This window comes from Mytilus edulis, chromosome 2, assembly GCF_963676685.1.
Source record: "Mytilus edulis chromosome 2, xbMytEdul2.2, whole genome shotgun sequence".
NCBI classification, from domain to species: domain Eukaryota; kingdom Metazoa; phylum Mollusca; class Bivalvia; order Mytilida; family Mytilidae; genus Mytilus; species Mytilus edulis.
This window is the reverse complement of record NC_092345.1, coordinates 61,049,631-61,075,846: the sequence shown is the minus strand read 5'-3', so window position 1 is coordinate 61,075,846 and position 26,216 is coordinate 61,049,631. Positions and strand designations below refer to the sequence as shown.

The 26,216-nt window shown below is 31.5% G+C and overlaps 1 protein-coding gene across 1 annotated transcript; it reads right to left on the bottom strand.

Moving 5' to 3' along the window:
• Window positions 1–1,006: 1,006 nt before the first annotated feature.
• On the bottom strand, window positions 1,007–24,985 carry LOC139512583 (activin receptor type-2A-like). The gene is made up of 6 exons (XM_071300304.1): window positions 24,705–24,985; window positions 17,976–18,317; window positions 16,065–16,197; window positions 11,517–12,084; window positions 10,120–10,389; window positions 1,007–7,596 (listed from the first exon to the last, which is right to left on the bottom strand). The coding sequence occupies exons 1-6, from the start codon at window positions 24,760–24,762 to the stop codon at window positions 7,417–7,419; spliced, it is 1,551 nt and encodes a 516-aa protein (XP_071156405.1). The 5' UTR covers window positions 24,763–24,985; the 3' UTR covers window positions 1,007–7,416.
• Between the last annotated feature and the right edge of the window lie 1,231 nt (window positions 24,986–26,216).

Here is a 26,216-nt window from a genome sequence, read left to right as displayed (position 1 = left end):
CACCTTAATGTAGACCAATTTGAAAACAGGCCAAAAATTAAGAATCTAAATACACGGTTAGATTCAGCATATCAAAGATCACAATTAAGGAATAACAGTACTGTAGTTGAAGAGTTGCCACCGTCAAATCAAAATTGACGGTGGCAACTCTTTAACTACAGTACTGTTATTCCGATTCTAATGCATTACAAAAAAGAAATAATACGATAAAACTTGGAAAAATGTCTAAACTTGACAAATAAAAAAAAAATCCGCGAAACTTCATGAACGATGAACGTCATAGGTAAACCTGACGTCATACAAATGAAAACTTACAAACTGGAGGTTATTACATTATCTGTACGCTTCAAATTCAGATAAATTTACATAAAAACGGCGAATTCGAGGTAGGTGTTGTTTTATTTTCAATTATGTAGTAGTAATCGAACATTTGTTGATTCAATCATTTCAAAATGGTTGTCCCTCCTTAGTTACGCCTGGTCAACTGTGGATTTGACGGCAACTTTTAGCCAATGAAAAAAATTGTTACATACAAATTGCATTAGAATAATTCAATTTTTGATGAATCAAACAAAGTTTAATTTTGGCCCCTTTTGGCCCCTATTTCCTGTTGGGACTAAAAAAAACAAAATCAATTCCAACCTTCCTTTAGTGGTAATAAACCTTGTGTTTTAATTTTTTTGATTTCTATTTACTTATACTAAAGTTATTATCTGAAAATCATCCGTCTTCGACAACAATGACGACGTGATACCAATATACGTCCAAATTTTAATTAATTTTTGCTGTTGTATAAGAAGACATGATTCCATGGCAGTTTTGAATATATTGAACTGCTAAATATGAAATTATTCCTTACAGAGGTTGAGGTGTTATAAACAAAAAGAAATTAACCCTTCCAAGAAGGAATAAATGAATGGACAAGGTCATTGCAGTATACTTCCAACTTCCAATATAGGGGTGGAAACTTTCTTAGAGCAATCAAGCTCAAATAATTAAAATGTTGTAATATTTAGTTTTATTGTCCACAATAAAACAATTATTACACAATGGCAACATCTCAATAACAAAGATATACATACTCATAAAACATATCTTAATAATTAAACAATTTCAGTCAAAATTCTTTTTGATAGTACTTAAAAGATTTGTTATAACCTATGAATTGTAACTTTACATGATATCAATTCACTGTAATAAAAAATCCAATTTTCTAAATGCTTATAAAAGATCATCTTTTCAAAATCAATTTGATATCAAAAACTAACACATAACAAATTACACTGTAAAATATATTCAATATACTTTACTACATAATCAAGCAAGTGAAATATTTAAAAAAAAAAAACAAAAAAAAAAAAAACTGTCTTTGAAGATAAAAAAAAAAAATAATAATAAAAAAAAATAATTCTATATACATACAAAATGAACTTGCAACTTAAATGTGTTGATACACAACTGTAATCTATTAAAGAGGAAATACATTAGTTACAAAAAGTTCACACACAAGTATCCAAATATGACAGGATGTGTCACTGAAATTATACTGCCTACATTTTATAATCAACAATTTCTAAATTACACTTGAATCAATAATAATAATTACATATGAGGTATTATTTTTTCATGTTCAATTTAACTGGGTTAAGAATAAATATTGATGATAAATTAAGCCATTAAATCAGAATAGACTTTCGGAAGTAAAGCCCATTTTAAAGATGATCAACCTTCAAATTTTAATGCACCTCCCTTCAATATAAAATAACATTGTATGGCTGCTTATTGCAAACACACAATGGTTTTATATTGAATAAGTTTATTGTTGCATTATTTAGAAATGCAAGCTTTAAATGGACTTATTTTAAACTTATTTAAAAGATTTCAGCAAATTAGCAAAATTGAGAATATTTTTAGTATTGTCTCCAAGAGTTAGCAAAACGACAAAATAGGGGGGGGGTACCTCCATTGAGAATGCAGTTGAAATTTATCTCAAGTCACATCGTAAATGTTATTTGAATACCACCTAATACAAGTTTAAAGATTATGGATTAAAACTGTAAGAGTTGATTTCATTAAATTGACACAATCCTTAAACAATTTGATAAAACTGTACAGGTTTAAATTATTACAAATTGTGCTGAAATTCTCCAATTGTGTACACACAGTGATGTGCATATCTTCACTGAATATATATATATACAAACATAGATAAAAGTTGATGGGTTTTGAAGAACTTTATAAATAGACCTTTTTCTTTATTCTGACTGATACATCTTAAAAGGTTAATGATGGAGGTAGGATTCACTAAGGTCTTCTAATGTTTATTATAACTGATGCTCTCCACCAGCAGTATATGTTAACATAATATATCAAAATATCATATTTTTATATACATAATGATGGGGCTTCATACTTATTTATAGAATGGGGAAAAATACCAGAATCATCATTTATAGTAATTTCTACTAATACTGGTAAAAGGGAGGCAACCTATATCTCTATATCTATGTTAAATACCAAATTTTGTCAACTATAATTTAAAAATATTCAGTTACAAAAATTAAAATTTACTTCAAAAAATAATTCAGAAAATGTTTTAAAAGATATTGTTTTGTGTAAATCATTCATATTTAAAAAGAACTATGAATTGTTACCAGGCTGAGCCTTAATGCACTTATTTGACACAAGCAAGAAAAAAATAATTACTGCCTATTAAACAATTTTAAACATTAATTTTCCATTTACTTTACCAAAACTATTGTAAAATGACTTGGTCATTTCAGTTATTCCTCTTTCCATTACATTTATACCTGGTATATTTCATCAAAATAAAGAGTAACAATTGTAAGTTGAATTAACATAAAATAAGGTATAAACATGCCATTGATTGAAATAAATATTGAAGTATGTAATTCCCTTCAGACTATTTATTACATATACAATATCCGGACGCCTATTCATGCCAAAAATAATAATTCTGAAATGCTTGTATCACAAAAAAAACTAAGGGACTGATATTTTTTCCAATAGTTTTGATATTTTGCACAAACAGTCATTTTCAAAATGTTTATATTCTATATGTCAGCAGCAATCATCTTAAAGTGTATTTGATTAAAATGAACTCATTTTTGTTTTTCCAAAAAATATTTAAATCTTAATGAATATACTTATGCTTTCTTACATAACAGGGAAAAAAAAGATAGTAGTTGACTAAAAAAAGTCTCCAATTTTCTTATCTAGAAAAATTCAGTGTTAGAACCATATCAGTGCACTTTTCCAAGATATAAAAAAATATCAGAATGTGAGTTTGGCAGGCGAGAAAAAGCGATACACCAATTTGGAAACAGTATATTTTACTAAGTGCGGGCGTTATATCTAATAGAATTAACAGTGAAAACCTGATTTTACAAACCTAGTGGTTTTGCATAATATTATAGATAACACATATACTTAAAAAAAAAAATCCACATTTTACTGGCTTTATGATTATTTACAATTATTTACATAGCAGTATATACAACTTACAACATATGTATGACAAGTAGAGTGCAATTCATTTAGACTCCCACCCATAAAAAACAAAAACTCATGATGAATAATAAGATCAACTGTCTACAAACTTGATCAAAGCTGTTATAAAAAAAATCCTTAAAACTATGTGGCACTAAAAACTATGAGTTCTTCACATATTAATAAAAAATTTAATCTATATAACCAAATTATTAATATGGCTTTAAAAGGTAATCCTATTTTCTTCCATTGTTGTTTATGGTCTAAAATATTTATCTAACTTTAAAAGTAAAATAAAAGAGACAAAACTTTATTTCTTATGAATGGCCTATTCCTAAAAATGGTTTGATTAAAAAAAAAATCATAAAATCTTTCTTTTGGTTCCGCCACGAATTGATATCCAACACTTAACACTTTTTATTTTTCAATCTTTTTCAAAACTATTATATCATAACCTCATTCTTTTAAATCTTTTTTATCATAACATCATTATGAATAATATCTTCTATCAATTTTTTATCTATTACATGTACAATCAAGAGCTACCACAACATAATTCTTTAAAGGTAAAATGATCTATGAAAGACAACATTTACCCATCATTTTAATTAAGTGCCACAGTTAGCTTTAATCACCGGGATACATATACATTTTCTTTGATAAATCTGCTTGAAAAAAAAAACAATTAAAAAGAATCAAAATTAAGAAAGTCATAAATTTTATTTGACAATAAAAACCAGATGCTCCGCAGGGCGCTGCTTTATACGACCACAGAGGTCAAACCCTGAACAGTTGGGGCAAGTATGGACACAACATTGATACAGCTCTGAATTTTGATTGTGATTAAATAGTTAACACAACATAGGTTTCTGACACAGAATGAAATCATGCTAAGTTTAATTTTGGACCCTTTGGACCTTAATGTAGACCAATTTTTAAACAGGACCAACAATTAAGAATCTGAATACACTGTTAGATTTGGCATATCAAAGAACCACAATAATTCATTTTTTGATGAAATCAAACAAAGTTTAATTTTGGCCCCTAATTTGTTGGGACCAAAACTCCCAAAATCAATCCAAACCTTCCTTTTGTGGTCATAAATCTTGTGTTAAAATTTCATAGATTTTTATTACTTATACTGAAGTTATTGTGGGAAACCAAGAAAAATGCTTATTTGGGCCCTTTTTGGCCCCTAATTCCTAAACTGTTGGGACAAAAACACCCAAAATCAATCCCAACCTTCCTTTTATGGTCATAAACCTTGTATTTAAATTTCATAGATTTCTATTTACTTATACTAAAGTTAGAGTGCAAAAACGACGCCAACGTGATACCAATATACGACCAAAAAAATTTTCAATTTTTGCGGTCGTATAAAAACAAGTGATATCAAAATGATTGTAACGTTGTTAAATGAAAAAAATCTTCCTTCATGGAAAATACATGAAAAGTTTAACAACATGATGAATTTCTATTATATAATTAATTGATGGAGTGTTTGAAATTAGCACAGTGGTCAACAATTCTGAATAGTATAATGTAAACAAACTGATCAATAGTGACACATTGTCTTATGAAAAATTTCAACTCATCCTAAACTACTTATCTGGGAATACTACATACAGAAAGTTCATGAGAAAATGCTACCTTCTTGAGTAAAACATTTTTTTATAAGGGCACTGGTATCAATAGACCACACAAATTTCATTTTAAGTTTTTTGGATTTTTTCTGCAACAATTTGGCAGATTATGGTTTATTTACATACTGAATATTTGTTTTGCAGAAAGTGGAAAAAAAATATTTCAAATTGAATCACATATTGAAATTTTTGAAAGAAATAAACAAAACCATAAATTTTAAATCATTCATCTTTTTAAATTAATTTTTTTTCCCTCTATAAATAACATATCCAAAAGAAGGCAAACTGAGATAATTTCTTTTCCTCAAACTTAACAAAACCATCATTTCTATAGTGATTTACTTTTCATGTGCCTTTTTACGGTATTAGATATTTATATATTAAAAAAGACTGCACTAACAAAGCAGAAGTGTTTAACTGAAAATATTTTTATCATTCAACAATCCAAAATACTTAATCAAAAATTGATGAGGCCATATTTCCTGAATGTATTCGTGTAACAATAAGAAATTCTGGTGTCATGTTGAACTCAAAATTTTAAATAGAAAATTATCAGGGCATTTTAGATTATTTTGTAAAGGGCTGTTCTAGAAAAATGTATATGGGTATTGGGTTTGAGTGTCTCTTAAGAAAACTAATGCTCATATCTCTTATTGATTATGAGCATAGGAAATATTTCTTCCCACTTTTTGACCATTTTTTGTGGATAACCCTGCACACAATAAACTATAATCTCTAAATGGAATGAAAGTTTTACTTTCTCTCATTCTTACAAATCCAAAGCTATGTTTGACTACAAAAATTTTAAAAACAAGCAATACATATTTGATTTTTACTTTTTTTGTCGTTTCGATATCATTTTAATTATAGTCATGTGCTGTTTAAAAAATTTCATCCTACCACTCATAAAAATTAAGATAAAATTAGAAGTTAAAACCCAAAGTTTTGAACCAAATGAGTCCTTTTTTTTCATTATTTGACCTTTAAAAATACTAAAAAACATCTCTTAAATATGTCAAATGTTTTTATCACATATCATCTGCCCTGTTGTTAGTTTTGTGGGGCAAAATCTGACACTTTTTGAGGGTAAAATCGAAAAGTTTTGGTATAGTTTATCATGGTATATTTTATGACTCCATTTAAAATAGTACACATACATAGGTTTTACTTACATTACATGTTTTTAACATTGTAAACAACCTGATAAGAATGAATTGTAACATAGTCAGCAGAATTTCTTTCTTACATTAAGTTGCATGTGTGTAAAGAGGTATTTAGTCATCCCTGAATTATGAAATAGCTATGATAAAATGATACAAATAACATGCTAACTAACCTTGTGATTTATAATAAATAAGTTTTCTTTCTATCACTGTTATAAAACAAAAAGATGCTCTGACATCAATATTATCTCCAAAGCTAGAACATGGTTGTAAGTGCTGTATTGGGATTTAGATAAAGCACTGTATGAAACATAAATCTAACCATTTAGTACATTATTATAATACAATGCCCATATACTATTGATTTCCACTAATATAATAATTATCATTGTATAATACATCATTTTTATACACAAATTTACAATGAAATGCCATTTGATGTAATTCTACCTATATTTGTAACTCTCCAGTTACTTATGATTTTTCATACAATTGATGTCTCATTTCACCTATATTTTCTCAGTGTTACAGTTCATTACAATATTAACTGCAAAATAAATATCCAACAACTTAGGAACAAGATAATGATGATCTAGTAAACACTAAATTCTTATTCATTTTTTTAAACTTTCAAATACATTGTTTTTGTTTCTTGATTGAACTTCCAATATATAGCTAGTTACAAATACACTTATAACACATGTCCATTGGAAACATATCTGGGTTAAAATGAATTGTCTCCCTTCAATTTTCTCAGTACTGATTTTACATGTTATCATTTCTGTATACTTTTATGAATACATTTAAATACTGATGTCCTTCTGTAGCTTGTATACCATTATACAAAATGATACCGTGTGCCCCTTTAATTCATCATCTTAACTATACAGTATAATTTCTTTTCTCTCTTTTTTCACAAAAAAAAATATATGGAAGATTTCAAATTTGACTTCTAGTGTACATCTTTTGTGTGACTTTTTAAATCGATAAAATTGTTTTATTTTGTTATGGAACTTGAACCAACTGAATAATCAAATACTAGATGTGCACCCTAGTCATTAATGAATAATGCACATACAAGAAACTCTTTAACTTAATCCTTAAGCTGAAATGGAAGATATCTGGTATGGTATTTCCTCACTCGGTGAAAAAATAACAGGTGACACATTTGTCAATCGGCTCAAGGCAATTAAACGTTCATGTACACAATTAGCCGATACTCTAGCCTCAGCATCCTGATCCCAACATTCTTCAATGGTGTTAATCATCACCTCCAGACCCTGCAATAATATATTATACATATAATTCAATAAACTGTCAAAAATATTCATCTTCTTTCTTGCATTTGACCATATGATACATGTAGCTTTAAACTGAACTCTCTTAATGTTAGCCATCTTCGCTAGCCAAGGGTTACGATCCACTCCCGTTCTCTTCACCCTTGGCAGATTGAGATAAAATTTCGGAGACACAAGGTAAGGATTTTTATTGGTTGCAGTAGAAACTCGCTGCATCCAATCAAAAAGCACCTATAACATGATCACGTGTAGATGTAGAAAGTGTTTGTAAACAATTGCCACATGTTTATTGTGCAACAAGTCTTTACATCACTAAACATACAACTATATTTTAGGTTTTTAATCAACTAATAGAAGTTCCTGTGTATGTTTCATGCACGAATGCATGAATGTTGATGTATATTTTCGTTTCCGGCTTAACCAAGTGTGTAGAATCTAGAGGCTACAGTGTTTTTACCTCCAAAGCGAAGAGTTCAAGTGCTACCATTGGTCAACCAGATGCTCCACAGGGCACAGCTTTATTCAACCGCAGAGGTCGAACTCTGAACAGTTGGGGCAAGTATGGACACAACATTTAAGCTTGATACAGCTCTGAATTAGGATTGTGATAAAATAGTTGACACAACATAGGTTTCTGACACATAATGAATGTGATCTAAGAGCTTAAACTTAAAAAATTGGACATTTACCTATTATGGTACAATATCCAAAATCTAAATACATGGTTAGATTCAGCATATCATAGAACCCCAAGAATTCAATTTTTGATGAAATCAAATAATGTTCAATTTTAGACCCTTTAGACCTCAATGTGGACCAATTTGATAACCAGGCCCAAATATTAAAAATCTAAATACATGGTTAGATTCAGCATATTGAAGAACCTCATATATACAATTTTTGTTGAAATCAAACAAAGTTTAATTTTGGACCTTGATTTGGACCAACTTGAAAACTGGGCCCATAATTAAAAATCTAAGTACATGTTTAGATTCAGCATATCATATCAAGGAACCCCAAGAATTCAATTTTTGTTAAAATCAAACTAAGATTAATTTTAGACCCTTTTGGCCCCTAATTCCTAAACTGTTGGGACCATAACTCCCAAAATCAATCCAAACCTTTCTTTTGTGGTCATAAATCTTGTGTTAAAATTTCATAGATTTCTATTTATTTATACTAAAGTTATTGTGCAAAAATCAAGAAAAATGCGTATTTGGGATTTTTTTTGGCCCCCGATTCCTAAACTGTTGGGACCAAAACTCCCAAAATCAATCCCAATCTTCCTTTTGTGGTCATAAATCTTATGTTAAAATTTCATAGATTTCTGTTCACTTATACTAAAGTTATTGTGTGAAAACCAAGAAAAATGCTTATTTGGACCCTTTTTGGCCCCTAATTCCTAAACTGTTGGGACAAAACTACCAGAATCAATCCCAACCTTCCTTTTATGGTCATAAACCTTGTCTTTAAATTTCATATATTTCTATTTACTTATATTAAAGTTATAGTGCGAAAACCAAATGTCTTTGGACGACAACGACGACGACGCCAAGGTCATACCAATATACAACCAATATATTTTCAATTTTTGCGGTTGTATAAAAATAATGTATTTAGAATGGGCAGGACTTTGATCTTCCAATAGATAGCGCAACATTGTTAGCACAAATGTTAGCCCAATCCGCTAAGGGTGAAGAGAACGGGAGTGGATCGTAACCCTTGGCTAGCGAAAATGAATGTTAGCCAAAAATATGCAATTTCCTGAAATATTTAATCAGACAATAAATGTATATTCATTAAAACTTCTGCAAGAAATGCACTTGACCATATTCTGAGATGTTATATAAAAGGGTTGGGATGATTTCTTGCTTTTAACCCTTTCCTCCATGGAATTTTTTTCTCTCACATACTTGATTCGCATAGGATTTTTTCAATAAAAAAAAATTCATCACATTTCAAGGATTAATGCATTGTGAAAACGAATATTTCATCAATGAAATTCAAGTCAGATATTCTTATAAATATCCTTTTCATATTGGAAACAATTTTTTTTAAGTCTGATGCAGACATTTTGTAGTCAAAGCGTTTCAACTGAGGTACTACACAGGCGTCAAAAGGCGTCATTATGGAGCAAAGGGGGTGGCGTCAAAAAGCGTCATTATGGAGGAAAGGGTTAATTTGTCAGGAACATGTTTGTGTAGATAAAATTATTAGCTGGTTATATATGTAACGCTCATATTTGTTTTTCTGCTTTTCAATCTCAACAACTCTTGTTTATGTAGAAATACATTAATTATTTGTAAATCCAAGACATGCACACTGAATATAAATGTACTGAAGTATATAGTTGGTTTGTCTCTATATATTGTTACTGATTTCATTTAATTAAGGTTTTCATTTATATTTCAGAATTACCGCTCATCTTGTATATCTTTTTCCAGTATTTTTTATGTCTAATTTTTGATTAACCTAAAGGTATGACATTGAATGCCTCTTACTAACCGAATGTCTCAGCCATGTTTCCTTTATAGTTGGTCTACACTTTTTCAAGACAACATACTCTTGCATGTCTTCTAGAGTAGGATGAGTGCCCACTTCTTCTTCAAATGGCAGCTGATAGTTGTCTATTTGACCTTCAGCTGCTGAACATCTAGATACCAGCTCCCACAGAACCAATCCACAGGCATACATGTCAATCCTAAGGAAAGCATCTCTATTAAAACAAATAGCTCCCTCAAGGACCTCTGGTGCCATATATCTTCTTGTTCCAACCTTAAAGAGGAGAAAATAAGTTCATAATAAGGAAAAGAAAAACAATTTTAAAATAAATTTAAAATTAAAGTTCATAATATATAATGTTTTACCTCCACATCATCAGTACAGAAAATTAACTTTGTTGAAAATTTGTGTTTCAACCAAATATCCATCTTTGCTAGCCAAGGGTTACGATCCACTCCCGTTCTCTTCACCCTTGGCAGATTGAGCTAACATTTGTGATACCAATGATGTGCCATCTATCGGAAGATTAAAGTCAAGCCCATTCCGAATACATTGTTCTTGGCCAATGGTAGCACTTGTACTCTTCAATTTGGAGGTAAAAACACGGTAGCGTCTAGATTCTACACACTTGGTAAAGCCGGAAACGAAAATATACATCAACATTCATGCATTTGTGCATGAAACATACACAGGAACTTTTATTAGTTGATTAAAAATATTCAAGTTGTCACTAAATATAGTCGTATGTTAAGTGATGTAAAGACTTGTGGCAATTGTTACAAACACTTTCTACATCTACACGTGATCATGTTATAGGCGCTTTTTGATTGGATGCAGCGAGTTTCTACTGCAACCAATAAAAATCCTTACCTGGTGTCTCCGAAATTTTATCTCAATCCGCCAAGGGTGAAGAGAACGGGAGTGGATCGTAACCCTTGGCTAGCGAAGATGCCAAATATCCTACTGGCATGTTTTAATAAAACATGAATTTTGTACAACCAAACATTTATCAAAAACAAAGTTACCTTTTGTTTACATCATTAGTTATCATTCTACCCTTCAGAGGAAGCTGAAAAACTTCTATATTTAGAAGAGAATGTGAAAATTGTATTATTCAATTCGTTGAAATGCAACATTATTCTAAAAATACGGGCTTTTTGTTATAATTTCCTCTCAGATTGTCATATATTCTATTTGTATTCATTGTAAATTACAGTTAAGAATGAAGTTTATTAATATATGATTGATATAAAAATAAACTAACTTAATATGTTTTTATTTGTAATCAATTCTTGCAGGCATACTTTTAATGTAAACGCTAATTCATCTGGTTTGTAGATAAGATTTAGTAAATCTAATGTTTTGATATGCAAATGACAAAAAAAAGTTTTATAACATACCAGACCATGAATTTCACCAGCACTTTTTCCAGCATCAAACTTCAGAGCTAGACCAAAGTCAGCAATGCAAGCGGTCAGATCAGATTTCAAAAGGACATTCTTGCTTTTGAAATCTCGATGAGCAATTGATGGCTTTGCCTCAGAATGACCAGTCACTGGTATATCATCATGTAGATAAGCTAAACCTTTAGCCATGCTCTCACCAATCTTCAACATATCCAACCATGATAACTTGTGACCTTTTAAATAGTCACTTAGCGAGCCAAGATCATGAAACTGAGAAATTAGCCATAATTTATCATCACGTTTCTCAGCAGCGATAAATCGTAAAACATTATCATGCTTCATATGAGGTAGTTTATAAATATCTTGTTCCATCATCCATGACACCTTTTCCTTCATAGGGAATATTTTGACAGCCACAGCCTCTGTTATCATTGTGCCTTTGTATACTTCACCAAAACGCCCATGTGCCCTCAGTTCAATCAACTGTACAGGCTTCAAAGGTTGAGGTGACGGTGGAGTACTTAGTTCGGGATCAATTGTTGGAAGCTGCTCATGCCCAAATCTATAATAAAGTGTTGAAAAACTAAAATGGTAAAAGTGATGCTACATATATTCAAACTTGATCTGTGTTTACAGGTAATAAGCATTGTGTATAAATTTCATAATATTTAGTTGAGGCATACCAAAGTTAGAACACAGAAACAAAAGATTTAGCAATTTTTCTATTTGTAAAGGGGTAGAACTCCAGAATGGTAAAAGTTAAGCTACAAAATTCAAATTTGATCTGTGTGTTGTGGTAATAAGCATAGTGTTTAAGTTTCATTACATTTGGTCGAGGCAAACTAACTAGAGGCTCTAAAGAGCCTGTGTCGCTCACCTTGGTCTATGTGAATATTAAAGGAAGCAGATGGATTCATGACAAAATTGTGTTTTGGTGACGGTGATGTGTTTGTACATCTTACTTTACTGAACATTCTTGCTGCTTAAAATTATCCAAATTATTGAACTTGGCCAATTAGTTTCAGTGGAAAATGTTAGTAAAAATTTACAAATTTTATGAAAATTGTTAAAAATTGACTATAAAGAACAATAACTCCTAAGGGGGTCAATTGACCATTTCGGTCATGTTGACTTATTTGTAAATCTTACTTTGCTGAACATTATTGTTGTTTACAGTTTATCTCTTATCAATAATAATATTCAAGATAATGACCAAAAACAGCAAAATTTCCTTAAAACTAACAATTCAGGGTCAGCAACCCACAATGGGTTGTCCGATTCATCTAAAAATTTCAGAGCAGATAAATGTTGACCTGATAAACAATTTTACCCCATGTCAGATTTGCTCTAAATGCTTTGGGTTTTGAGTTATAAGCCAAAAACTGCATTTTACCCCATGTTCTATTTTTATCCATGGCGGCCATCTTGGTTGGATGGCCGGGTCACCGGACACATTTTTCAAACAACTAACCCAAAAGATGATTGTGGCCAAGTTTGGATTAATTTGGCCAAGTAGTTTCAGAGGAGAAGATTTTTGTAAAAGATTACTAAGATTTACGAAAAATGGTTAAAAATTGACTATAAAGGGCAATAACTCCTAAAGGGGTCAACTGACCATTTCAGTCATGTTGACTTATTTGTAAATCTTACTTTTCTGAACATTATCGCTGTTTACTGTTTATCTCTATCTATAATAATATTCAAGATAATAACCAAAAACAGCAAAATTTCCTTAAAATTACTAATTCAAGGGCAGCAACCCAACAACGGGTTATCCGATTCATCTGAAAATTTCAGGGCAGATAGATCTTCACCTGTTTAACAATTCTACCCCTGTCAGATTTGCTCTAAATGCTTTGGTTTTTGAGTTATAAGCCAAAAACTGCATTTTACCCCTATGTTCTACTTTTAGCCATGGCGGCCATCTTGGATGGTTGGCCGAATCAATGGACAAATTTTTTAAACTAGATACCCCAATGATGATTGTGGCAAAGTTTGGTTTAATTTGGCCCAGTAGTTTCAGAGGAGAAGATTTTTGTAAAAGTTAACGACGACAATGGACAACGACGGACGATGGACGACGCCGGACGCCAAGTGATGAGAAAAGCTCACTTGGCCTTTTAGGCCAGGTGAGCTAAAAATGGAAACCAATTTAGGATGAACAGACGGATGACAAGGGTAAAACTTGATGCCCCTCCATTATGGTATGGGCATTAAAATAATACAACTGTAATTATACACACTGACAGACATTTACACATAAGATAGTAACTTTTATTTAATCAACATTTCTTGACTTGAAGTAACTTAATTATGTACATAAGATTGAAATTATTAACCTGGACCTGAAGAAAACTATTTCTCAGCTTTAGGTGGGATCGTAATGATCCAACCTATTTTGTACTTTATTTAAGAGAACTGTAGTAGAGAAAACAAGAGGCTGTCACAACGACAGCAAACCGGATTTATTAATATTTATTTGTGTCCTGGCAATATCACAAGAACCATTACTGATGAATGGTGAAAGTGAAAATCGTCAATATCAAATTTGACCTCCATTTTGTCATCAGTATCAACATATTAAAATTTGAAAAGCTTATATTGAATGGTTCATGAGTAAATGCAACAACGTGAATGGAAACGCCATTTTACAATCTTTCAAGAACCATAACGCCTGAACGGTAAAAGTCAAAATCGTCATTATTGAACTTGACCTCTATATTGTCATCAGTAACAACATATAAAAATTTCAAAAGCTTTGGTTGAATGGTTCATGAGAAAATGCACGGACACTACTGGAAACACCATTTTTCAATCTTTCAAGAACCATAACTCCTGAACGGTGAAAGTCAAAATCGTCATTATTTAACTTGACCTCTATTTTGTCATCAGTTACAACATATTAAAATTTGGAAAGCTTTGGTAGAACAGTTCATGCGTAAATGCACGGACACAACTGGAAACTCCATTTTTCAATCTTTCAAGAACCATAACTCCTGAACGGTAAAGGTCAAAATCGTCATTATTGAACTTGACCTCCATTTTGTCATCAGTAACAACAAATTAAAATTTGGGAAGCTTTGGTAGAACAGTTCATGCGTAAATGCACGGACACAACTGAAAACTCCATTTTTCAATCTTTCAAGAACCATAACTCCTGAACGGTAGAAGTCAAAATCGCCATTATTGAACTTGACCTTCATTTAGTTGTCAGTAACAACATATTAAAATTTTAAAAGCTTTGGCTGAACGGTTCATGAGTTAATGCACGGACAACATTTGATTGCCGACCGCCCGACTGCCCGACCGGCCGCCGTACATCCCCAAATCAATAACCGACATTTTTGTCACAAAAATCCGGTTAAAAATGAAATATTACTAAGGTTTCAAAGACTGAATTTAGAGCAGAAACATTTTCTGAAACTGCAAAACAATATCAGGACAATTAGTCTTAGACTGAAAATATCAAAATAAGGGTCAAGGTACCTATTCAAACAAATAAAACCACTGCATTTGTTTACCCCTGTCTAAAGTCAGGAATCTGATGTTCATTTATTGCCGTTTGTTTATGTGGTTCATTAGTGTTTCTCGTAATTTATATAGATTAGATTAGACTGTTGGTTTTCTCATTTGAATGGTCATTTTTGGGGCCCTTTTATAGCTTGCTGTTTTCGGTGTGAGCCAAGGCTCTGTGTTGAAGACCTTTCTTTGACCTTTTATGGTTAACTTTTACAAATTGTTACTTAAATGTAGAGTTGTCTCATTAGTACTCATACCACATGTTCTTATTTCTATGTAGCTTATAAACTATTCTAAAATTTCAGTCAATAGACCACGACTGAGGAGGAACATTTGAAGAGGGTCTAAAAATCACTATAGAAATGAGATTTGTATAATTAATGCTTATTGACAAGGTTACTTAATAGCAGTTGCTTACCAAAGAAATTAATCAAATCAAAATTAATCTAAAATGTAAATTATATGGGGACGAAGTCCCCTATTACAGTAGAAAATTCAATAAAAAAAATCGGGAAAATTTCCCAAATTTTTTAATTGTACTAATGAACTCAAAATCGTTCAAAAATATGTCGGATCCAGAATGTCGTGTTTTTGAATTTCCGGATCTGCGCAGAAATCTGCTTCCTTTTGCGGTCTTGTTTGCATGAGACTGAATAAAATGTATATTTATCAGTCTAATAAAGGCACTAAAAAAAAAATCATTTTTAAAAATTGTTTGTTATAAAAAAGACGTTACCTAATGACAGCGCTTCTTTGTTTACATTGAATATGACGTCATAACGTCACAACTAAATCCCTAACAACAGAACCAAAATCGGAAATGTTACGGTATTTCCATTTCTCTTTTTAACATGTTTGATTTAAATAAAACAACCATACAGACTTTGTACCCATTTCACAGGTAATGCCTGCCTCATATTATCTAAAAGTTCCTATGCGATAACTCCATACTATAAACGGCTAAATATGGTACATATATGGCTATAGGTTCATTTTTTACTAGTGTTCTGACCAATAACTTACCTATCTTTATAATAACATCTCCACATGAAGAAAATCCCTATAATGATACAGACTAATACGGCTATAGGTACTAATGAATACAATACTGTGTCTCTAACACTGTCTGGTTCCTCTGGTTCTACTGGCTTAAGTCCTACAAAACATAATTACTAAGTGAATTCTAAATCATTGAAAAAACTATATATGGTTTTTGTCTACATAATTCCATTTTTATGTTTCAATCTGCAGCAATGAGGTTTTCAGGTTTTTTTTCACACTGTATATGTACCGGTATATCATAGTTTTACTTAATGCACTTGTGCTTCAGTCATTTTTCATATGACAATAAATGATGGAGGCCAACTTTGTAAGTCATACAGTGTAAAAACAATAACGATTGATTGATAATTGTAATGACCAGTGGCAAATATTTCATGCATACATGTACATGTATGTACAAAAAATGCAGGACAAAACATACTTTCCTCAATTCCTGACTTACTCACTAGCAACATATATGCATTATAGCGAAGATGTTAACTACCCTCCCTTAGTATGTATAACGCGCACATTTATACCCTGGGTCATGTTTCTTGTAAGAGGGGTGCGCCTTATACATTTTCTTAGTTTTTTTTTTCAGGTCCAAACTCCGAAAAAGAAATTTCCAAGTGAAGTGAAGAGTACGGAATATTTTTGCTACAACCTTGATTGTTTTAATGTTTTACAGGTTATATTTCTAATATGTATCGTATTGTTCTTGATTGGTCATGTTTTATTTAAATAAAATAAATTTTATATCTTTGTTGTTACGTTTATCGTGTCCATCTGTTTTGCAATCTGGAAATTTGGCATGTCTTAATGAAGATACAATAAAGCTTTTGTTGTAGGTTAAATTAGCATCTGTGTTCCTTGTTGTCATAACTGACTGTTTTTGAATGTGTTCATCATAGAGAGTTGAAGCAAAGTGTATGATAATTAAATAAACCACGCTCGTTTTGAAAAGATAAACCGCCACATTTTTCTAGTGTATCAGGTGATCACAAGTCATGTGACTTAATTGTAAAGTGTTGATTTACTCTTTGAGAAGTTTATATATATATTTTTACTTTTGTAACTGTTCACCTTTTAAACAACTGTTTAAAACCGTTCAAGAAATTATGATTGAAAACATGATAATCCCATAATTGTAACCTGCACGAATTTAATTAGGAACAAGGTCAACCTGTCACTGATTTGTTTTGACATCGATTAGACTCGTTGATTGAGGTGTGATAATCCGGATTAACAGCTAAAATCGTGAAAAAAAATCCACATTTTACAATAATGACTACAGATGCACAAATTAAATGGCACAGTAGAGCAGGAACATATATATTGACTAGGTACTGTTCCCAGAGTAGAGTAAGACAGAAAAAAACAATCTCAAAAGAGAAATTGCTAGATCTTTTACTAAATGTATTCTATTTGAAAATGTTAATATAAGCTTAACTATTGTTAAAAATATAGATCATTTTGATATAAAGAAACAACTGGAACTAATCCATTGAGTAACATGAAACAATGAATATCTGTAGTTGGGTATGTACATGTACTAGGGGAACTGGAACCCTACATATATGCCCCCCCCCCTTTTCCCATATACATGTATTTATATTTGGCCCAATAGGAAAAAAATAATTCTGTAACTATAAATGAATATATAGAAAGCATAAATTGAAACATCTGTTATCATGGGTATAGTTTAATTGTATTCACAGTTATGAATTGAACAATATAAACATATAACATAAAGTACATAGAGCATTGCTGCGACACAAGAAATGACATTCGAAAAAATGCAGTTTATTTTTTTTAATGCCAAATGCGATGCTATCCAAAATTTCTGGGGAGAACACTGATAGCAACTACCAAAATATATCTGTCAGACCCTACCTTCTGGTGCTGTTGTACTTCCAAAAAATACTGTGTAGTTAGTGTTACAAAAATCAGAGTTACAGCAACAAAAATTCAATGCTCCAATCATTGGATCTTGTTTACATTCTGCTGTTGAACATTTTGATGTGTGGCTAGCTGTCCAACATCCTTGATGTTTTACAATGTCATCAGATCCATTTACTGACTGCCATGCAATAAAACAACTATCATACACAGCAGGACATTTTTCAATTTGAGAACATCGACTTTTATCTTCATATTTGCAGCCATCATGAATGACAGCACATGTTATCATATTTACAGCATCTTCATTGTAATCAGGATCCATTGGAAATCCATCTGCAAGTACAAAAATAGCTTATAAACACAAGTAAATAAATACTATATACATACTTAGTGTTTCCTGCAGGCTGTTTTGGAGTGCAATGATGCCCTGGCAGCCCTATTAAGGAAAAAAATTTGGTGCCATGCCCCATTTCCATCGTTTTTTAGAACACCCTGCCATAGTTTAAATATTAGTTTTGCAAGTCATCTTTTAGAAAGACTATTTGAGTTATTTCCATTCGAAAAATATCAAAATTTAAATGGTCAACATTTTATTGAAATTAGTAAACATGTTTGAACAGTTTTGAAGCGCCAGAGTACAACCAGATGCTCTGCAGAGCACAGCTTTATACGACGACAGAGGTCGAACCCTGAACAGCTTGGGCAAGTATGGACTCAACATTCAAGCTGGATTAAATAGTTGACACAGCAAAGGTTTCTGACAAAGAATGAATGTGGTCTAATGAACTTAATTTTTTTTTTTCCTTTTTAGCAATTCACTATGCTGTTGAATATTAATCCCCTAAAAAAAAACAAATATTTGAAGAAATTTTCTTTTTAATTTCTGAAATCTTAAATGAGAAAAATTGTACCACTCCCCACAAATTCATATCCCCCCAATTTTTTTTCACCTCCCCCTTTCTCGTATTCCAAAAATAATCTCAATTCAACTTTCTAATGGAGTTACCAACAATAACTACTAATTAAATACATGTACTTCATAAAACATTAAAATATAAAATGTCATACAGTCCTGCCTCATGGTTAAAATTAATATTAACTAATAGTAACTTCTTAAACCAGATGCTCCGCAGGGCGCAGCTTTATACAACTGCAGAGGTTGAACCCTGAACGGTTGGGGCAAGTATGGACACAACATTCAAGCTGGATTCAGCTCTAAATTTGGATTGTGATTAAATAGTTGACACAGCATAGGTTTCTGACACATAATGAATATGGTCTAATGAACTTAAATTTTGTTTTGCCTTTGAGCAATTCACTATGCTGTTGAATATTAATCCTCTCAAAAAAATGTTTGAAGAAATTTTCTTTTTATTTATGAAATCTGAAATGAAAAAATTTGAACCCCCCCCCCCCCACCAATTTTTTTTTCACATCCCCCTTTCCCTTATTCCAAAACTGATCTCAATTCAAATTTCTAATGGAGTTTGCAACAATAACTACTCATTTAAATACATATTAAAATGTAAAAAAAAGTGCTTGTTATCACTGAATGGTAAAGATTGTTTTAATTTATCAGTTGGTAGTAAAAGTGAATATACATTGTATATTGTATAAAGCAATGATTTAAGCTGATTCAACTACTATTCTGGACAAAGAAAGATAACTCCAATTGAAAATATGAAAATTTCTTGCTATTGCACAATATTGTGCAATTAGATATTTCTTGCTATTGCGCAATACTGTGCAATTGAAAATATTTGCTATTGCACAATACTGTGCAATTGAAGATTTCTTGCTATTGGGCAATACTGTGCAATTGAAAATTTCTTGCTATTGCACAATACTGTGCAATTGAAGATTTCTTGCTATTGCTGAATACTGTCCAACTGAAAATTTCTTGCTATTGCACAATACTTAATATAATAATTTTGGATCCTGATTTGGACCAACTTGAAAACTAGGCCCATAATCAAAAATCTAAGTACATGTTTAGATTCAGCATATCAAAGAAGCCCAAGAATTCAATTTTTGTTAAAATCAAACTTAGTTTAATTTTGGACCCTTTGGACTTTAATGTAGACCAATTTTAAAACGGGTCCAAAAATTAAGAATCTACATACACAGTTAGATTTGGCATATCAAAGAACCCCAATTATTCAATTTTTGATGAAATCAAACAAAGTTTAATTTTGGACCCCGATTTGGACCAACTTGAAAACTGGGCCAATAATCAATAATCTAAGTACATTTTTAGATTCAGCATATCAAAGAACCCCAAGGATTCAATTTTTGTTAAAATCAAGCTAAGTTTAATTTTGGACCCTTTGGACCTTAATGTAGACCAATTTAAAACAGGACCAAAATTTAAGAATCTAAATACACAGTTAGATTTGGCATATCAAAGAACCCGAATAATTCATTTTTTGATGAAATCAAACAAAGTTTAATTTTGGCCCCTTATTCATTGGGAACAAAACTCCCAAATCAATCCAAACCTTCCTTTTGTGGTCATAAACCTTGTGTTAAAATTTCATAGATTTCTATAAACTAATACTAAAGTTATTGTGCAAAAACCAAAAAAAATGCTTATTTGGGACCTGTTTTATGCCCTTAATTCCTAAACTGTTGGGATCAAAACTCCCAAAATCAATCCCAACCTTTTTTTCATAGACCCAACAGTTGTGGAATAAGGGGCCAAAAAGGGCCCAAATAAGCATTTTTCTTGGTTTTCACACAATAACTTTAGTATAAGTAAACAGAAATCTATGAAATTTTAATATAAGGTCTATTAACCTCAACCATAAATAGTATGATGGATCTAAGTTAATTTCAAAACATTTCTATATGTTATTTTTTCAAAAATATTGATCATATTCTCTTAAATTTGTATATACATGTCTAATTTATAAAAAAAAATTTTTTTCAAAAGTCGGGGGAAAAAGCAGTACCTCGAATGACCGTATAACACTTGTAATGACAAAAATGAATGAACCAATAACTCTTGCAAATTTTAATATTAGCACATATTGGTGACTTTTAAATATTTATGATTTAATAATAGTATATTATCGATGTATTTCAGGCCTCTACAATAACTTTTTTTTCAACTTGTCCTGTAAGTACATACCAAAATTTACTTGTCCGAATGAAATTGTTACTTGTCCAAAAAATTTCTATTAAAAATAACCTTTTTACTTAGTTGATTAAAGGAGCAAAACGAATTTAAACAATATAACAGAATTTGTTGTATTTTTTTTTAATAAATATTTTCAAAAATATGAGTCACAAGTACAACTGCAAAACTAGTCATAGCACAGGAATTAGGTTCTAGTTTCCATCAATACTAGTCTCATCAGACTCTAATCATGAGGCACCATCTGATAGGCCTGTACACTCATTGGATTTGTATTCTGTTTGGTTTTTTTTTATGAGTAAAAAAAGTTTATTCAAATGCAATCAATAAAAAGAAGATAAGCCATCATAAGGTCTGATTGGCAATGAGACAACTCTCTGCAAAAGACCAAATGACACAGAAATTAACAACTCAGGTCACCATATTGCAAGTATTGTTTTTTTTCTACTTACAATGTATGATCAAATATGATTTTGTGAATTCTATGGTAAATAAAAAAAAAAATTTTGTGAAAAAATTACCAGTATGGTATGTATTATAAGGAACAGAATAAGGTAGCAAACTGAGGTACTGATTTGTCTTAGTCCTAAAGTGTCTCCTGCCTTGTCAAACTGTCTATCAATCATGTCTATTAAATATGTCTCTTAAACAATTGGAGCTGAATCTTTCAAGGTGACAAACTGTCCTGTAAAGATACCTTTTCTACAAAGGCATCAATGATTCGGATCAGTAAGACTGGTTTCCGAGAATAGTATACCTTTTACCTGTTAAAAAGTACCTGACAAAGAACCAGTTAAAAGTTATCATTGCAAGTAAACATGTTGAAGAAAAAGGTTTTGCATTTGAATAAATAGAATACAGAAACATGTCAAATTAATATTTGTTTTCTTGTTTTTTGTTTATAATAAATTACAAATGTACTTTGTTCATCAAAGTTGGATTAAATTTATTTTCTGCAGAATAATTGTACTTGTCCCCACGGACAAGGTTGATACAGCTTTTACTTGTCCGACCTTTTTTCCCTCTGGTACCGGACAATCGGACAAGCGTTATTGTCAAGGCCTGTATTTTATAACTTATAATAAATGATTTACAGAAAAAAGATAAGTTCATAAAAAAACTTTTTAAATTTAGTGTGTACATCCAATATGGCAGTATGTTGACCACCGAAATCACAATGGCTGCCATGTTCAATTTACACGCTAAATTTAAAATGATCTTTATGAACTTATCTCTCCTTCCTGTAAATAATTTTTAAGTTATAAAATACATCGATAATATATTATTTTTTAATAATAAATGTTTAAAAGTCACCAATATGTGCTAATATTAAAATTGAAAGTGTTATTCAGTCATTACAAGTGTTATTCGGATAATAACAGTGTTGTTTGGTCATTTGTGTTACCTGGGGAAAAATCCTTTAAAATCATAATTTACTAATCGTAGTACAGAGTCTGTTCAATATATTTCTGCATACAAATAATGGTAGGCCAATTTTGTGATAGTCTGAGTTAGTTAAAGTCTGATTTTGTTATACTTATAGACCAATTTTGTTTTAGTCTCAGTTATCCAGCAGCATTTAAATACATGTAAATGCTGTACAGTTGAGTCCCCGGTATCTGCACGGTCTGTGATATTGCGCATTAGCTGATTTTGTCATATCAACCAGTGTTCCAGCTAGGTTTTCAAAAGGGCAGGGTGCCAATCCTGAAAAAGGGCATTTAACGCGCGATATGATAATATGAAAAGGGCATATTTTAATAAAAGATGTTAATCAAACATTTGTTTTTATTCGTTGAATCACAGGTTATACAAGAACAACATATTTAGCCCATATAGAACTCTATCTTTCTACTTTTAAGGCTGAAAAACTTGTCAAGCAGCTTGTCACACAAGTTTTTTTATCATTGCTTGGCACAGTCGAACTTTGTATGCAGTATGTTTTGAAAGGAGATCTGTTTCATACTGTTTCTATGGTCTACCACATTTTACCAGTTTCACCTTTCTACCCCTGCTGTGCTTGATGGCAATACAGCACAAAACAGCTGTGCTCAGTAAATTCACAATTTTAGGATATAAAGCAACAGTGAAAAATAGTATCAAAAATAAAGAATACAGAAAAAGATGACCAAGGCACCCTACCAACACTGCTACTAAGACCCTCTTTAACTTTTCCCATAACTCAAAATAAATACCTAAACATATATATTCTTAAGCAAGAAGTATGGAGACACATTTTAGAATATGTAAATGGGTTACTCAATGCTAGGAAAAAAATCAGATTGAGTTATCTTTCTTTATTCGGGTGTGCTCCTTCTTTGGAGGATTATAAACAGTACGTAAATATGATGTAAATATGATCACAATATGGCGGCCGATTTTGTTATTTTCGTATCAAAAATGAAGGCAGTCAATGACAAATACGTCTAAATTTTCTGTTTATTTTACAGAAAACAAGTAAAACAATGTCTTCAACGAGTTTATAATGGTTTTCCAACTTTCTGTCATTACGTTTCTTCCATGAAACTACGGTAAACATCGCAAATTGTGCCCAAGTTGTTGTATGCACATTTCTTCAAAGATAATTGCCGACTGACCGATTCTATTTGAACGAATTAATGTTGATGATCATTAATGACCCTTCCGATAAACGGATTACCTATAACAACAGATTATGACACCAGTTGTAACCATTGATTAGCTTGGGGTGGTAAACAAAGTCATAATCTTTTCCCCAGGTAAAATTTAGTAATTAGCGTATCATATCAATACGCAAATTAATATGCAATCGATCTTCAAAAAAGGCAGGGCGCCCTGGAAACTGTAAAAAGGGCACAGGGTGCCACTCGGAAAAGGGCGGGCGCCGCGCCCTCTGAAAACGGCCTAGCTGGAACACTGTCAACACAGTAACACAAACAAAATTGTTCTTGGTATTGTTTTAGCCTTCCAAAGGGATAAAAAAGAATAAAATTGATAAGTTCAAGAATTAATTAATAGCTGCATGTAACTGCAATCCTGTGATTTGCAATATTTGGCAAATTTCTATTAAAAAAAAAAACATCATCAGATAAAATTTGTTTTATTTAAGTCAAACTTATATCAGATTGAAATAATCTTTGCTCTTGTGTCCATGGTGTTCTTGGCAGTGTATTTGGTTCAAACTCAGCTAAGCTATATTTCGTAGTATGAAATGTTTCCTTCATTTAAAATAAGCTATTTTTGGAAGACATGCGCAAAATCACCGGACATTGGAGGAACTCTCATAACAGGGGTTTCCCTAATTTTGGACACAAATTACACAGCATGCACAAAATCTAGAGCATTAAATCATACAAACAGAAGATTTTATTAAATTAAATTATGTTATGAATGTGTTAACACAATATTATCCAATTATTAGTTTTATCAGTTGAATGAAGGTGCGCGGATACACCGGACTGCACCGTAAACATAATACACCCATCAGTTTTAGGGGCAGCAACTCCCCTATATTATGTAGTGACAGTAAACTACTTTGTTGAATTAAAGCTTTCTATTATGTAATAAATCAATAACTTTCTTATTAAATGACAATATATTCTTACCACAATTTTTTGCAACTGCGAGTAGGAAAAACAACAGACGGCGAGTCGCCAACATCATGGAGGTGCAAAGATATGTGCAAAACACGACCTTAGAAAAATTGTTAAAAAGTAGGACTATGATTTAAAATAAGATAGTGTTTATGTGCTTCACAAAAACTTTTTGATTTTTTATAACGCTCTGTGTGAGCCATATATAACATGTAAAATGTCAATAAAGATTGTTTGTTTTCTTGTCAAAATGGCGTTCTCATCTAGTTCCCGGATGTTGCATTATAATATCCAAAGTCGGATACAAAGCTTTAATTTCGGAAAAGAAAACCTAACATATATGCCGCTCTCGTGACAAGTGGCCGCTATATAAAGACCCTTTATAAATGATTGTCTAAAACTAGCATTTATACCAACCCTTTTAAAAGCAACAAAATGGGCCGGTAATCTGCATCATTCATGCTCTACAAAAGATGGGAAGAGGGCCGGGTTGTGCGTGACGACGATCCGGCTTTTTTCAAATAATTTTGTATTAGTGATTCTGGCAAACTGTGACTAAAATAACTATATCAAATTTATTATATAATACCTGTGACAAGGATTAAATAGTATCTAAAACATAATTCTTGATTACCTTGGTTTCACATCATAATATTTTGCAAAACAGCGAGAAAACAGCCCGGCGGTGAAAATTTACCACAGAAAATACCTCAGACTAACGTTGTGCACGATGTTCCTACAACACGACGTTACACTTAAAATGCGGCGTCAAAGAGGGTTTTTGACTTCGATTAATTTTTGCAAGTTTTATTCGGGTTTTTATATGTTGTTGGTTGATTCTGGTTCTGTGTTTTTTGTGATATCATTTTATCATAAATTACCTCAAGTTGTGGAAATCAATTTAATAATGTTTACCCTTTGAGTTATTTCATCTATCATGAAATGCATTTACTGTCGCAAGTAATGTAGGACTGATTGATTGATTGTTGGTTTCTTTACTCCGCATTAGCACAAAAAGGCTATATCGCGGCGAGTAATGTAGGAAGGAAAAATGTGACGGAAGTACATGTACATACGGTTTTCCATAAATATTTTTTTTTAGATGTGCAAAACTTTTATCATAAGATGTTTAACTTTCATGTATATCATGTCATTGTAAAATTTCTATATCTTAATTCAACCCAAATACAAATATATCTGACACTCTGCAAGTAAATCGATCGAAACATTTTTACCCTTGGTTAATTTGAAAAGAATTGTATTTTCCCTGGCACGTAATTTGTCGAAATACACCCCTTCAATTACTTGAACCTTGGCTCGAGAATTATTTCCCAAGTCATCTAAAGTTGCTTGCTTAAATTGTTTTACTTCTGATATACATTTTAAAAGATAGAAGTCTACTCCTGAATTGTCCGTAAAAACGGATAATATAATCACGGGTTTTATTAATTCAATGAAACGGTTTTCGTCGCTGTTTGGGATTAGTCTTTCAATAACATCCATTTCATGCACAAGTTTATATTG

Coding starts and splice junctions, on each gene's coding strand:
- LOC139512583 (XM_071300304.1), bottom strand. CDS start 24,762: ATGATGTTGGCGACTCGCCGTCTGTTGTTTTTCCTACTCGCAGTTGCA. Junction 16,198..17,975: donor AAGTACAACAGCACCAGAAG/GTAGGGTCTGAC, acceptor TATGTTTTGTAG/GACTTAAGCCAGTAGAACCA. Junction 10,390..11,516: donor CTGGTGAAATTCATGGTCTG/GTATGTTATAAA, acceptor CTCCTCTTTAAG/GTTGGAACAAGAAGATATAT.